The 16,671-nt window shown below is 40.9% G+C and overlaps 1 protein-coding gene across 1 annotated transcript in view; it reads left to right on the top strand.

Annotated features, from left to right (window-relative positions):
* The window catches only part of ATP2C2 (ATPase secretory pathway Ca2+ transporting 2), a 110,423-nt gene that overhangs the window by 93,217 nt on the left and 535 nt on the right, over positions 1 to 16,671 (top strand). The window contains exons 18-26 of the mRNA XM_027847169.1: positions 1,478 to 1,648; positions 3,031 to 3,128; positions 3,263 to 3,313; positions 3,856 to 4,022; positions 7,162 to 7,230; positions 7,338 to 7,454; positions 8,077 to 8,224; positions 13,119 to 13,217; positions 13,640 to 13,781. Of these exons, the coding sequence (XP_027702970.1) occupies positions 1,478 to 1,648; positions 3,031 to 3,128; positions 3,263 to 3,313; positions 3,856 to 4,022; positions 7,162 to 7,230; positions 7,338 to 7,454; positions 8,077 to 8,224; positions 13,119 to 13,217; positions 13,640 to 13,781 (1,062 nt within the window). The remainder of the gene's footprint in view (positions 1 to 1,477; positions 1,649 to 3,030; positions 3,129 to 3,262; positions 3,314 to 3,855; positions 4,023 to 7,161; positions 7,231 to 7,337; positions 7,455 to 8,076; positions 8,225 to 13,118; positions 13,218 to 13,639; positions 13,782 to 16,671) is intronic.

Genomic DNA, 16,671 nt, shown 5'->3' with positions numbered 1-16,671 from the left:
ATGGTATTAATTCAGAGCTGCCTTCAATAATCAATTATTAAGCACTTGTAGTAGACAGAGCACTATGCTAGGAATACACACTTATATCCAGCATGACATATTCCTTGCCCTAAAAGAGCTTACGGTCTAGTTGGGAGAGAAGATACCTCTTCCAGTAGCTATAATTGCATTAGAAACTTACAAAACTAAGTCTGAGAGGGAAAACTCTTAGAGATGGGTGAGATTGGGGAAAGATTTATGGAGGGCAGGTAACACTTAGGTGGGCTTTTAAAAATGCGCTGAAAGCTCTATTTCCAGCTTTGGGATTAAAAGGAATGCCAAGAATCAGTTAATCAATCCACTGTGTTTGAATTCCTATGTGCAAGATTGGGTACTTGTGGGGGATACAGCCCCTCCCCTCAGAGAGATGATAATGTAGTAATATGCAATACATACATATATACATAGGCAACTAATATTAATCAACTAATTAATATTAATTATTTGCAGGGTCAATAATGCCAGTCAATATCATAGATAAATAATAACTGCTGTGGAGTTGGGAGAAGAAAAGAGTGGGTGATCAGAAAAAGCTTTACAATGAACTTAAGCTTGGTTTTATAGGATGGGTAATAGAAGACAAGCATTTTCATCTGATCCTTGTAATAGCCTTAATGCGATAGGTAATATGGGAACATATTAGGTTCATTTTACAGTTTGAAGGAACAGATCCAGAAAACAAAGTGACTTGCCCGTGGTCACATAATTAGTAAGCTTGGAGTTGGGATTTGAACTCAGGAGTTCATGCCTCCAAGTCCATGCCCTTACCACTGTACAACACTTTCTCAGGGTAGGATGGGTAAAAAGGATCAGGGAAGACATTCCAGACATGGAGGAGTTGTGAGCAAAGACAAGCAAATGGTATGAAAACTAACATACTCCCCACACCCAAGGCAGGGATGCTGCTGTTATTCGAGTGATTCTGAATAGGTTTCTTGGGCAGAGCCCCCAGTGTAAGTGCCAGTAGAAGAGAGAAGGTTCATTAGAGTCATAAGCCTAGAGCCGAAAGGGACCTTGGAGATGATCTAGTTCAACCTCATTTTACACCTAAGAAAACTGAGGCCCAGGAAGGTTAAAGGTCACTCAGGTAAATAAACAATAGAGCCAGCATTCATACTCAAGTCCTTTGACTTCAATTTTAATGCTTTTTGAGCATGAAAATGGAGTACAGAGAGTAAACCTGAGTACCAACTCTCTTTATATCATTATTACATACATAGCCTATTCATTCAACAAATATTTAAGTGCATACAGTATGCAGAGCATTGTGCTAGGCCATGGTGGGGGCGGGGGGAGGGGACACATACAAAAATAGAAAGAATACAGCCCTTGCCCTCATGGAGCTTACAATCTAAAACAATCTAAGGTATCAGTGTTTCCTGAACATCATGGAAACTCACTGTCAACTGTTTTTTTTTCCCCTCCTTTCTTGTATTAGTGCTGGCTCTTGCTTCAGGCCCAGAGCTAGGTAAGCTCACGTTCTTAGGCCTTGTTGGAATAATCGATCCTCCAAGAGCAGGAGTCGAAGAAGCGGTGCGGGTCCTTACTGAGTCAGGCGTGTCAGTAAAAATGATAACGGGGGACGCCCTGGAAACTGCTCTGGCTATAGGTAATAAACCAGTGGTGTTGGGCTTCTCATCCTGAAGAACACAGAGCACCATCTTAGCAAGAAAACAAATCCCTTTTTAGTAGCCCCGAAAAATGTTGGTTTGGGTGCTTGAGACACTCCTGAAAGAACTCAGCAGAGTAACCCCACCTGTTGCACCAGCCCCACAGTGATGTGCTGTTAATAGAAGATGCTGTGGGGTGACCACATCAAGCAAATTCACTCTTATGGGATACTGAGGAAATAGCCAGCCTTTAGGAACCTTCGAAGAGTTTAATATCTTCATCAAGGGAACAGTCCACTCCAGGGGTTTTCATGGACTCATAGAATCAGAAGGTACCTTTGGGGTCAAGCACCTATCTTAATACACCAGTCTCCTTTCCAACATAATTTCACTATGGCTTAGGGTAAAAATCAATTTATTGATTGATTTGAGTCATACTATAAACCCCTATAATTTAAATACCTTTCTATTTTGTAGATTCAATCATGCTACAAGTTAAACTGTATCCTCAAGTCTATGTAATGCTACATTGTATAGCTGTTACTATGACCCAAAATGCATTTGCTTCCTTGTCTACCCCCACCAGCACTAGAAATAGGGATCTGTTATTTGTATTTCGTATGCTTCTTAGTCACATGTACCTTTCCTCTGAGATCTTGAAGACTCTAGGAGACTTGGTCCAGAGCCTCAATCTTGGAGTGTATTTATATTCTCAAATGTAAACAGGCACCGTTACTCACCAATCTCCAAAATTAAGCCCAACAGATCATGAATGTCCAAGACATTACCATATAGAAAATGAAAACATCCTTCTTTTTCTTCAGAATGAAAAAAAAACAACAGGGCTCAAAGATAACAAACTTGTCTAGTTTCAGAAACCCTGTGGCTAGGTACTGAATATTTTTTGACTTCTACTAAAAGGCTTTGTCCTTCAAACCAGTGTGGGCTCTGCTAAGATAAGGAGATGTGCAAGGCCTATTCCAGGTCTAATATTCTATGATTCTGTGACTTTCAGGAGGGTCATATTCAGGTCACTGGAAAGACGGTGATGAGTAATAACTGAATGCCTCATGTGCTTTCCAAAAGACACATTTAACATAGAGGTCTATTAACATATTTATTAATATATTAACATCTATTTAACATAGATGACTCTATGGGTTGTTATTCCTGGGGTGATTGTTTGTATTCTGTCTTTCCTCAACAGCCTGTTAATAAGCTGGGCTTTATTTCAGAAATTTTACATTGGATGTAGAGACTGAGGGAGGGAAGGAGGGAGGAGTTAGGGAAAAGCAGAAGGAAAGACTCCCAAACTCTTGATGAGGCCAGAGTTTGGAGATTACTTTTAGATCATATCATTTAGACAGATTTTTGTTTAAAGGCAGAAACATTGGCCTGTGCAATGGGAAATTAAAAGCCATGTCAGGAGAAGAAGTGGAGAACATGGAGAAGTCTGAGCTCTCAGCCAATGTCAGAAAGGTAATAATCCTTTTTCTGTGGATGTGTATATGGGGGTAGGAGGCGGTGAGGAAGGAGCAGAGGGGGAAGTTGCCTGCACTTGGGACTTGTTTTCAGAGTTACGCATCTCTCTTTTTTCTTCTTTTGTTATTCAGGCGTCAATATTTTTCAGGACAAGCCCAAAGCACAAACTCAAAATAATAAAGGTATGCCCTGAACCAGGAGCTGGAATCAAATACAGGGTTGGGAAATACCTACTATGGGCAGACCGTTTCATTAGGTTAGGTGAGATTATAATTAATACTATGCCTGTCTTCATGTAGCTTAGAGTCTAATGAGGGATATGCCACATATACTGATTATCAAAATACAAAATAGTGCACAATCAATTCAGCAGACAGGTAGCTACCATGTTGATTTCAGGGAGATTATGTTTTTCAGCCATGGCAGTTTATGAAAACCACTGACTAAGCTGTAAAGGGGATGAGAGCTGTATATGAAAGCAAAGAACTTTGAAGCACATTTAGTAAGTCTTTGGGCAGTTTATTCCACAAAGCAGATATTACAATTCATTTGATGGTGGGAAAAATAAAGTTGATGGTGAAAATTTCATCACAAATTGAGAATTTCTCTACTGTCAAGAACATGGTATTTTTTTTTTACACAAGTAGGTTTAGATTGCAAAGAACTAAAAAGTATGCAAGTTCAGAGTGTGGGAATTAGTGTTGATTGCTCTGTCTTTCCCAAGGCTCTGCAGGAATCTGGCGCTATCGTGGGGATGACAGGGGACGGTGTCAACGATGCAGTAGCACTAAAGTCTGCTGATATTGGAATTGCCATGGGGCAAACAGGAACAGATGTCAGTAAAGAAGCTGCCAATATGATATTAGTAGATGACGACTTCTCCACTATAATGTGAGCCGCTTTTCAAATGTTCTCAGTTAACAACAAAAACGCATTTGGTTCATATAAATGCTTTCCTCTGATGTAAAAAAGATGATTGTCTAGGAGTTCTGGCTCTGCTACGAATTAGCCATTTGACTTTAGACAAATCATTGCATCTGAGCCTCAATTTCCTCATCTGTAGAATGGGGATAATACCAGTTGTCATGCCTACTTTCCATAATACTTGTGAGAAATGGTAATAATAAAAATTCACATTTCATAGTATATTTCAGTCCATAAAACACTATCTCCATAGTCACCCTATAAAGTAGGCAGTTATCTCCATTTTTGCAGATGAGGAAATTAAGGCACAGAGAAGTTACTAAGATCTAAGTCTTTGGGGCAGCTAGGTGGTGCAGTTGATAGAGCTCTGGCTTTGGACTCAGAAGGACCTGAGTTCAAATCTAACCTCAGACACTTGACACTTACTAGCTGTGTGACCCTGGGCAAGTCACTTAACCCTGACTGCTTCACAAAAACAAACAAACAAACAAATGAACTTAAGATTTACGTCTTCTTCTGACTCCAAGTCCATTGTTTCTTCTCTTACAACTTTTCTGCCTCGAAAATGTGGCCAAAGAATAAAAAGAACACAAAGGCTGTAAAAAAAAAAACAAAAACTTAAAACAAACAAACAAAAAACAACTGCAAAGCACTTGTAACATGTTACAATTTATTATTATTTGCATGAGATTCACTCTGTGCGAGCATGATGTTAGATCCCAAATCTTTAAACTTTCAGAAAAAAAGCAGGATCTCTAAGAGAGGATCCAGAGTTGGTTACTGCTGAGACGGTTAAAAACATCTAACTACAGAGACAGATACTGAATCTGAAATAAATGTTTCAGGAGATGGTGTTTCCTCCGCATGGCTCCAAGATAGAACCTCCTCCCCAGGGAGGCACTCAAAACACCGGCTCTGCACTGGCCTCATTACGCTGACCAGGTCTCAGCTCTGATGTAGCCAAGGGGCCCAGACACCAAGGATCAGGTTAAAAAGAGGTCTCAAGTGACAGAGACAGGCTAAGATTTCAAAAACTGCCTTGTATCATATACTGTTGACACCTGATATACACACTTAGCGGTGCTTGGGGTCCAGAGTCAGAGTGAATGCATAGCTAACTAGGTTGACTTGCACATTCAGTTATATGGATATACTGTGTTAATAAGCAAATCTGATACGTAAAAATCTTAACTCATGAAAGTTAAACTAGAGGGCGATGTTTTGTTTTACAACGTAACTTAACATGAGAATCCTCTAAATAAAAAACTTCATTTGAGATGTAGTCTGTACCCCCTATAGCACCCACAAGAGTATCTTACCTCTGTTGCTGCTGTTCAGTCATTTCGGCCATGCCTGACTCTTCATGGCCCCACTTGGGGTTGTCTTGGCAAAGACACTGGAGCGGTTTGCCATTTCCTTCTCCAGCTCATTTTATAGCACAGGGTTAAGTGACTTGCCCAGGGTCACACAGTGTCTGAGGCCAGATTTGAACTCAGGAAAGTGAGGCTTTCTGACCCCAGGCCTGGCACTCTATCCACTGCACCGAGTAGCTGCCCCCTCTCACCCCTAAAAGGGACCTAAAAAATGTTTGTAGGAGCACATTCACACATAACTCTCCAAAACTTCCTCAGCTGCAGACTGGTGTCAACGGAAGCTGTGCTGCATTTGTCATCAAGGGCCCTGGGCTTTAATCCAGACTCTGCTAACCTGCTTAGGCCTGGGCAAGTCCTTTCCCTTCCCTGAACCTGTTTTCTCCACTATAAAAAAGCAGGGTTGAACCAGGTCATCTTGAAAGCTCTCTCCAGTTAGAAACCGCAGAGTTTTGGGATGCTGTTGTCCTAAGGGAGGCTATACCTGCACAGTTCAATGAACATATGTTATTTCATTTGTGTTTTAATTCTAAAAATTAGGCATCTCTATTCTCATTAATGATATGACTGAATTTTAAAAGGATTTTTACAAAAATCCTTCCAAAGGCTAAGGTACTTAGCATAACGCCCCCAGTCTTCCCTTCTTTCCCCATTGGGTCTTTAATAAGTCTTCACTAGGGGCAAAAGGAAGCCAATACCTGCATCTTTGAATGGGGATTCTTAGACATCAGGCACCACTCCTAGCTACCAGGGGAGACTTTCAAATAAAGAAGGAGACACTTGCTGCTTGCAGACATCGAGATGTTTATAGTCTAACTGGGGCTGGGAACCATAGGCCCATGACCAAAGGGCAGGCAACAACCCCCACTTTAAGGCTACTTAGATTCAGGGTTTGGGGGGAGGGTTAGATTCAGTGGTTTCTGAGGTCACTTCCCATTCTGGGCTTCTAGGTAACAATCAGGAGCTATACCAGGAATGAACCCTTCCAGTCTGCTATACCAGGAACGAGGCCCATCATCACTCCAATGCACCCACTCCAGTCCATCCTCCACTCCACTATCAGAGTGATCCTGAAAATGGAGGTCTGACCACATCACCCCGACCCTACAAATTCAGTAAACTCCAGAGGCCCCGTATTACCTCTAGGATCAAATACAAAATTTCTCTTTGGGGCTTTTAAAGCCCTTTATAACCTGCCTTCTTCCTCCCTTTCCAGTCTTCTTACACCGTACTCCCCTCGACATATTTTGCAGTCCGGTGACCCGGGCCTCTTTCCATCTCCTGGCTTCATAGTCGTAGTCATAATTGTAGTCATCTTCATCATCATCATCATCATCATCATGTGTATAGTGCTTTGAGGTTTACAAAGCACTTCATATATTATTTCATTCGATCCTCACAACAATCGTATGAAGTAGATGCTATTATTATTCCTATTTTACAGAAGAGGAAACTGAGGCAGGTGGCGGTGAACTGACTTGCCCAGGGTTACCCAGCTAGTTAAGTGTCTGAAGCAGGATTTGACTTCAAGTCTTCCTGACTCCAGGAAAGCACTATGTTAGGTGCTTTGGGAGATAGCAAAACTATGATAAGACTTAATCCTTGCCTTTGTGAAGTTTATAGTCTGGTAGAGGGATAAAGGCATCAACACACATACCTACAATACAAAGTTTCACATGGTAAATGCTTCAGGGGTACAAAGCATCTTGTCCATTTGTTCTCTCTTATTCTTCCAGGAATGCAGTAGAGGAAGGAAAAGGAATTTTTTATAACATAAAAAATTTTGTACGGTTTCAGCTCAGCACGTGAGTACAGACTTGTATGCACGTCAGGTAAAAATTGTCTTTTTTTCTTCCCCCCCATGAAAGTAGCTCTCTGTACTTTGCCCCTCTCTGCTGGTTTTGTTTCCTAGGAGTATTTCCGCTTTAAGCCTGATTACTCTGTCCACCGTATTTAATTTGCCCAACCCCCTCAATGCAATGCAGATTCTTTGGATCAACATCATCATGGATGGACCACCAGCTCAAAGGTGAGAAGATCTTTCAGTTCTTACGAATAAACTCATAAGGTAAGTTAGGGATCACCTAGGCAAGGGGTGGGGAATCTGTGGCCTTGAGGCCACATGTGGCCTGCTAGGTCCTTGGGTGTGGCCTTTTGACCGAGTTACAGAACAAATTCTTTTATTAAGGGGATTTGTTCTGTGAAGTTTGGATTCAGTTAAAGGGCCACACTTGAGGACCTAAGGGGTCACATGTGGCCTTGAGGCCACAGGTTCCCCACTCCTGAGTTCAAGGACAAGGGATTTGTCCAAGGTCCCAATAGACTCTCAATGGACCTCAGTTTCCCCAGCATTAAAATGAAGGTTTTGGCCTAATTGGTCTCCAAGTTTCCTACTCACACCAAACTAAGAACTCAGGACTACTGACCTCTGATCAATGTGTGATACAAGATACCACAATGCCTCGAACCCTTCCAGTCTGCAGTAAATTCCTTAAGGGGAAGACTGGTCTCCTTGCACCTTGTATCACTCCCAGCACCTGGCCCAGTGATGTGTAGAGTAGGCGCATAATAAGTGTTTCATACATGAATCAATGTTCTCTGTTTCCTTTTGTTGGGTGGTATTTCAAAGAATTGCATTTTGTTTTGAATAGTTTGGGAGTGGAACCAGTTGACAAAGATGCCCTGAAACATCCCCCTAGGAGTATGAAAGATACAATTCTCAGTAAAGCACTCATCATGAAAATTTTAATATCTGCTGTCATTATCATCAGTGGAACCCTCTTTATCTTCTGGAAAGAGGTAAGGAAGAGCTTTCGCTCACATTCGTCTTCACCAAAATTCCTCTTCAAGGCAGTCAACAAGCATTTATTAAACACGGGTAAATCATGGTGCTAAGATTTGAGGATACAAAGAAAGGCAAAAACACAGCTTCTGCCCTTGAGGAGCTCACGTTCTAACTGAGGAGCCCATATGCAACCAACCATGTACCTAGGAGATACATACAGGGTAAATTGAAAGTAATCTTAGAAGAAACTATCAGTGGCAGGGTAGACGGAGAGAAAGGGTACCTGGGAAAGGATTCTTGAAAAAGATGGGATTTGAACTGAGGATTGAAGGAACCAGTCAGTAAGCATTTATTAAGCGCCTATTGTGTGGTAGGCACTCTGCTAAGTGCTGGAATACAAAGAAAGATAGTCCCTGCCCTCAAGGAGCTCACAGTTTGAAGGAGAAGACAACGTGTAAACAACTATACACAAACAAGCAAAATATAGGATAAATCGGAAACAATAAAAGGAAAGATTAATGGGGAGGGGTTCAGGAAAGGCTTCCTATTGGAAGGTGAATTTTTAGCTGGCTATTGAAGGAAGCCAGCAAAGGCAGAAATGAGAAGACAGAGCATTCCAGGTTAGGGGAACAGACAGAGAAAATAGAGTTTTCTCATCTGAAGAAGTGGAGAAGATGAGAAGAGAGAGTATTCCAGGCGGGGGGACAACCCATCATTCACTGGGTCCTGTTTTTGCAACAGAGTGTCAATCATTGTTTGTAACACTACCAGGCAAGTAGATGGGGCAATAGAAAGAGCCCTGGACTTGGAGTCATGAAGACCTGAGTTCAAATCCAGCTTCAGACACTTCCTAGTTGAGCACGTCACTTAACCTCTGTCTCCCTCAGTTTCCTCGACTGTCAAATAGGGCTAATAATAACACCTACTTCCCAAGGTTGTTGTGAGGATCAAACAAGAAAATATTTGTAAAGTGCAGTGTCTGGCTCATAGTAGACATTTAAGAAATCCAGCCTTCCTGCCTGCCTGCCTTCCTTCCAACGAAGGGGAATATGAATACTTGCAGAACTTAGATTGCAAATAAACTGAACCTGGTCCTGGAGAGGTTGTGTTTGTGGCTTTAACTACAGGTTCCCACAATGTACATTAATTCCTCAAATACCCTGAGGTTCTTTCTCCACTTGGAAGCCAGATTCAAAACAGATTCTAACTCTGCTAAACTTTTTACCACCCAAGAAGGGCTGCTTTGCTTTCATCATAGTTATCCATCACCCCTGTCCTCATCCCAAAGCATCTAAGGTCCCTATTTGTCCCTGGCTTTGTGCCTGGAACTGCCACAGAATGAGCCCTCCATGTTCCAGCTAATGACCTAAGGCAGACTGTGCTTTGTACAAGAAAACAGAAGTCTCATGGTGGAATATAAAACTTGGAAAAAGATTAGTTCAAGCTGTCACTGCAAAGAAGAGGCTGATTCTGTAACAAACCAGTCAGAACCTGTATACCCAAATGAGCACCCACTCATATTGTCTTTGGAAGATGATTTTGCTGAATGAAGTCATATATATTAAGCTCTTAGCAAATCACAAAACACTATATGAATGGCAGCTATTATTATAGTTACTGTTTTCATTGTTGGGGAGACTAAGAATCCCCAATTATATTATACAGTTTGCCAAGTGCTTTCTTCACAATAGTCCCCTGAGACAGACACTGTGAGCATTGTTGTCACCATTTTATGGATGAGGAAACAGGTCTTCAGACACAAAATGACTTGCCTATGATTACACAGGAGCTAAGGTGTAGGCCTTGGTGTTTAAACCTGTCTTCTGACTTTAGGGTATGTTCTGCTACACTAAGCCCTACACAGAGTGTTTGGGATTCCTCTTTGAAATTGTTTTTAGAGCTAGTCTAAATCATGTAAGAAAACGACTTTTGTTACTTGATAGGACTGCATCCTTTTTTTTTTTCTGGCTAGGCAGTGGGGTTAAGTGACTTGCCCAGGGGCACACAGATAGTAAGTGTTGTGTGTCTGAGGCCGGATTTGAACTCAGGTCCTCCTGAATCCAAAGCCAGCACTAGCCACTATCCACCGCACCACCTAGCTGCCCTGGACTGCATCCTTCTTAACCAATATTGTAACTCCTCCTCTTAATTACTAGTCTCCAAATAACTTTAGGACATTTCTAAAGATCAAGTCAAATCAACAATAGCTTGGCAATGAGGGAGATGCCAAGATAAATAAGACAAGGTACCTGAACTCAGCAGCTGAGCAGTTAGCAAAGGTCATGTAATCAGATGACTACAAGGGAAGTCATAAGTCTAACTGAGAGATATGGCAAGTACAGAGCACTACGACAGTTTGAGGAGGCAGATGTCACACAGCTGGGGAACAAATCATAAAGAGCTGGACAAATGGGAGGTGGTGACAGTGACTTTGGACAAGTTACTGTTCCTCTCTGGAACCATCTCCTCCTCTTCAAAATAAGCAGTTAACCAGATTATCTTTAAGGTCCATTTCCCACTCTTAGGTTCTGGAATGACTCGGTATCATCTTGTGAAAATACCAACTGAGGCTTGACATGGCCTAGGTAATTCAGTTTCTCTACCCACTCATAATCTCTTCTTGGCCCACTGCAGTTGAAACAAATAAGGATTACTGTCCTTCACATTTGTAAGGCACTTTGTTTATAAAGTTCTAGACTTCAATCACATCTCCTCTAAGCCTCTGTTTCCAGATGGAAGAGCCTTGCTCTTCTTAGTCTGTTCTCACAAAGATATCTCATTTAATCCTCACAATGATCCTATAGAATAAGAAGAGTAGGTGGTAATATCTCTATTTTATAGATGAGATGAAGACAGCTCTCAAGTCTCCACTAAATCTTCTTTTCTTTAGACAAAACCTCCCAGGGGTTCCTTCAACAACATTATCTTGAAGCCTCTTACCATCCTGATTACCTTTGCCTAGATGTTCTCTAATTTGTCAGTGTCCATACTAAAATGTGGCTTTTAGAATTATCAGACCCCATGGGAGGGACCATCCAGCAAAATGTTTGTCTCTGACTTGCACACCATTGTGGACAGAGTATGGCTATTCTCATTGGGCCAAATTCAAAGATTAGTGATGGTCTTCACATCCCAATTCCCTTGGGAATCCAGCATGAATAGATCTATCAATACCTTCACTTAAGCCTTTATAATCTTTCTGGAATTCCAGCCTTTTCTGCCTTGTGGTAATGAGTCCCCTAAGCTGGCATTTGCTATTGCACAAAATGGTATTTTCTTTGATGTTTCTTATATTACATTGTTAAAGGGTCCAGGAAGGGTTGGGTAGATATTGTCCTCAATCTAGTGTTCTGGGAAATGATAAGTCCATTATTACCTTACCCAAACCATTCATAACTGTATAAATCTTGATCACATTCCCTCTTAGTTTGCATGTTTCCAGGCAGAAGTGTCTTAATCTTCTCCATCTGTCCTTACACAGAATTTTCCTCATCCTTTCCACCATTTTAATTGTTCCTCTCAAGTTCCTCCAACATCATCTTCTTTCTCTTGAGTTGCAATGATCACAACTACACAGGGCATACCAGGTTCCAATATGCCAAGGGCATTTGTCCAAGGGCAAAATGATATCTTCTGTTCCCAATATTATCTTCATAATGCTTTGGCATTTTGTTGGTCTCTGAACGCAGTAATACACTGGACCACCATTTACAAGGAACAGTCTACAATGACACCTAGGTTACTTCCTGGGTCACAAGGAATGGCTCTGAACCCATTCTCCTCTGTTCTCTTTCAAGCACAGTTTAAGTCACACATGCTCACAGTGGTGCTTTTCAATGTTTGGTCTTTGGCTACTTAGAATTGCTTGGTGTTACCAGTAGACTTGGAGACTTTCCTATACTCCTTTTTCCAGATATTACAAACATATAGAGATAGAACTATACAGAGAGATAGTCAGATGAATATTGTTCCTTTGAGAACCCAATTGCTTGCATTTCTCCATCAAAAGAAATGCCAACTCATCCCTGCTTCCTCTGTCTCTAAGTCAGTTTCCTGTCCAGAGTCTCTCTCTCTCAATTTTTTTTTAAAGTGAGGCAGTTGGGGTTAAGTGACTTGCCCAAGGTCACACAGGTAGTACATGTCCAGTGTTTGGTCTGAGGCTGGATTTGAACTCAGGTCCTCCTGACTTCAGGGCCAGTGCTCTATCCACTGGGCCACCTAGCTGCCCCTCTCTCTCAATTTTTAAAAAACAATTGAGTGGCTCCTTAACATAGGCATCTTAGAAGAAAATCTAAATAGATAATATGGCATCAATATTTTATCCACATCTTATCCATTCCATTTTTTACTTCCTCAAAAAACTCAAATAGGTTAGCCAGGAACAATTTCCTTTTATAGAAATCACATTGCCTTTCCCCTGCTAGGTTCAGTGGTTCTATTCCTTATTGACTTTTAGTTTTCAGTTATTTTTAGTCTTTTTAATGAGTGGGGGTCAAAATAGCTATCTTCCAGTTTACTAGTTATTTTTAGGTTTTTTTTTTGTTTTTGTTTTTAATGAGTGGGGATCAAAATAGCAATCTTCCAGTTTACTAGTTTGCAACAAGTTGTATGTTTTGGCCAACAGGGCCATGCTGTCACCCAAGAATTTCTTCACTGCTCACAAACTAATCTCATCTGGTTCCGGTGATTTTTCATCTTTTGTCTGTTAGTTTTAGGGCATCATTGTGTAATTACACTAGTAACTCAATTCTGGTGTATTGAGATAATTCAGGAGCAGAAGGAGGGGGAAATTTCTCTGTCTTCATCCTTACCCAGGAATATTCTGATGGACTCTTCCATTAATGAATTGCTTCAAGGCTAATAATTTTTCCTCTTTTGCAACATTCCATTTTACATACATTTTACCAGATTCCTGATGGCAAGGAAGTCACACCAAGGACGACGACGATGACATTCACTTGTTTTGTGTTTTTTGATCTTTTCAATGCCTTGACGTGCCGTTCTCAGGTGAGATAGATGTTTGCCTGATTGTTTCAGCTATAGAATCAGAAGCATTTTCTGTTTTTTGTAGACAATGAAACAATAAATGTATTGTGCCCAAAAGAAAATACAGCATGATTTAGCAGGAGACAGTGGGAGAGTAGAAAGAACACTGGATATCCAGTCAGAAGAACTGAGCCCCAAGTCTAACTCTGAATATTTATCTGTGTGTGAAATTGTTGGGAAAGTCATTCAAATGACTTGCCCTCAGTTCCCCCATTCGTAAAATAAGGAGAATGAATAAGTGATTTCTCTGGTTCCTTACCACTCTACCGCTTCTAGGAGCTGCTCTACGGTTTCAAATAGACACATTTTTAGTGCTTGTCTTTTCACTTTTGGCTGAAAGACTAAAAACAGTGTTGTTTTTTTTTTCTCCTTACACCATACAGACAAAGCTGATATTTGAGATCGGGTTTTTCAGAAATCGCATGTTTTTATATTCAGTACTAGGATCCATCCTGGGGCAGCTGGCTGTGATATACATTCCACCACTACAGAAAATCTTCCAGACTGAGAATTTGGGAGCACTAGGTAAGTTAGTGAGGTATGAGGAAAATTATGGAAAATAAACAGGATGGTGAGTCAGGAATGTTGTTGGCCAAAGCCAATACAATATTAGGTTGTAACAGGAGAGAGTGTGTGAAAATGGGTGGCAGTAAGACTAAGCAAAATTGTGGCTCAGCCAGTTATCCAAGATGGCTAGAACAACACCATTAAACTAGGATGGAGACAGATTAAGTACCTTAATATTTACAAAATATTTTCTTCACAACAATTATGTGAGGTAGAGATTTCTGTTATTATTATCTCTGTTTTGCAGATGGGGAAACTAAGCCATGGGTTAAATAATATATCTAGGGTTTCACAACTAGTATGTATCAGGATTTAACCTAGGATTCCCTGACCCTGAGGCCAGCATTGTCTCCATTATTCCATGATGACTCATATTTTACATGGAGTTTACTTAGCTTATGAGTGGAGGAGTGACATGATTAGAATTCTACATTAGGAATACTACTTTAGCATCTGGATGAAGAACAGAAAGGAAAGGAAACCAGTTAGGAAGCTACGATAGTCCAGATAAGGTGTAAAAAGGGTAATGACGCTAAGTGGAGAAGGGAAGAAATGTCAAGAGATTCTAAGGAGACAAAAATAACAGGTATTTGGCAAGTGATCCATTATGGGTGGTGGAAAAACAGGAAGAGTTGACTCTGAGATTTGGGGGTCTGGGTGCCTAAAATAATGCTGCCTTAATGGAACTATGTCAAAGGAAAAGACAACTTCCGGAGGGAAAATGGTAGTTTGAAGTCTTAACAGGACATAATAAGGTAGAAATGTCTAGCAGGCAACTAGAAAAGAGCTCAGAGGACAACTAGGGCTGGATATATAGGATCAGTCAATCAACAAGTATTAAGTGCAAGGAATGTTGCTAGGATTACAAAAACAAAAATGAACTAGTCCCTTAAGGAGATGACATTTTATTGGGAGAGACAATATGTACACATATAGGTACATACAAAATAAATACCAGATATCGTTGAAGGGATGGCATCAGCACTAGGGGATCGGGTAGGCAGGAAAGCCTTCATAGGAGTTCATGCAAGTCTTGAGCTTTGAAGGTAAAAATCTCATTCTGAGAGGTAGAGATGAGGAAGGAATACTTTCCAACTTGGAGGAAGCCTATGCAAAGGCATAAAGGCAGAAGGCAAAGTATGTATGAGAAACAGCAGAAAGGATGGTTTTATTGGTCTATGGTGGGGTGAATCACAAGAAAATCTTGGGACTCTTCCAGTAGCAGAAAAACTTAAATGTGGGCATGATGGGGATAGTGTGAGTATACATGTATATATGCATTTGCATGTACATAGATGTATGTTTATCTGTGTATACACACATACAAATATATGCTTATGATAGGACTAGAAAGGTAGGTTGGGGCTAGGATGTGAAGGACTTTAAATGCTAAATAGAAGAGTCTATATTTGATTACGAGCCATCAAATTTTGAGTAGGGAAGTGACCCGCACTTTAGCTATAAGGAGGATGTATTGGAAAGGGGAGAGTCTGGGGGCAAGGAGACCAACTAGGAGGCTCTAGCAGTAGTCCAGAGAAGAGGTAATAAGGGCCTGGTGGCGGCCCTACAAATATGGAGAAGAGAGTAGAAGAGAGGCCCTATAAATAGGGAGAAGAGATTCAAAAGTAGGAATGACAAGATTTGGCAACTAATTGGATAGATGGGTGAGGGACAATGAGGGGTCAAGGACAATACTCAGAATACAAGCTTGGGTGACTAGAAAGTGATGGTGGTGGTGGGAAAGAGGAGGAGGAAGGAGTTGTTCAGGAGATGGGTAGATTGAGAATGATGAATTATGTTGAGTTTGAAATGTCCAACACACAATTGGAATTTTAGGATTAGAGCTTAGGACAGACTGGAGCTAGTTATAGCTGTCTAGGAGTTATTGGCATAAATAATTAAAATCACGGGATCAAATGATATCTCCAAATAAACAGTACAGACTGTGAAAAAGGCCTAAGACTTCGGCTATACACAAAGGATGATGAACAAAGACAACTGAGGAGGGGTCAGATGGGTAAGAAAACCAAGAAAGCAGTATCACAAAAACCTAGAGAATCCCCAAAAGTTAAAGAGGTCAGCAGTGTCAAATGCTGAAGAAGGATCATAGATCGAGTTAGAAAGGGACTTTAGCAATTATCTAATCCAAACTCCTCATTTAATGGATGGGGAGTTGACATGGTCATATGGATAGGATAAGGGGCATAGCCAGGATTCAAATCAATATCTCAGTTGAGTCCAATTTCAGTGCACTTTTCATCGTATCACTTACTTGGCAAGAGATGAAAACTGAAGCTGTCGAAGTGAATATGGTCACTGTTTGAGAGAGAGGAAACAGATGAGGATGACACTGAGGTTCTGAGCCTGGGTATCTGGGAGGATAGTGGCATCTTTGATAATAAGTTCAATATTGGGGGATGGTTTGGGAGAGAATATAATGGATTCCATTTTGGACATGATGAGTTTGAGATGTGCCAAAGGCAGACTGTGCAGGAAAGAATCTAGGGCTGAATATATAGATTTGGGAATTGTCAGCATAAATGAATCCATGGGAGCTGATGAGAATATAGAATGGGGAGGGGGAAAGAAGGGAAAGACAAAACCTAATAGCAGAGCTCAGAAGGATGCTAATACATAAAAGGATGGAAGGACCACCTAACCCTCAGAATTACTGGGGGAAGGGACAAGAGTCAACTCTTGTTGATCAAGCTGGTGGCCATGTTCTCTAGGTTTCTTTTCATGAAGTCTGAGGGTGGGAAAGAGGTGAATTGCCTTTGAATTTTAATACAAGTTGCTAGGACCTTCATAAGGACTGAGACAGATAGTTCCTCTGAAGAGTAAAAAAGTT

The sequence above is a fragment of the Vombatus ursinus genome, unplaced genomic scaffold (assembly GCF_900497805.2).
Source record: "Vombatus ursinus unplaced genomic scaffold, bare-nosed wombat genome assembly UNPS02005286.1, whole genome shotgun sequence".
Classification (NCBI taxonomy): domain Eukaryota; kingdom Metazoa; phylum Chordata; class Mammalia; order Diprotodontia; family Vombatidae; genus Vombatus; species Vombatus ursinus.
Note: the sequence above shows the minus strand (reverse complement) of the source record. Positions and strands in the feature narration are given on the sequence as shown.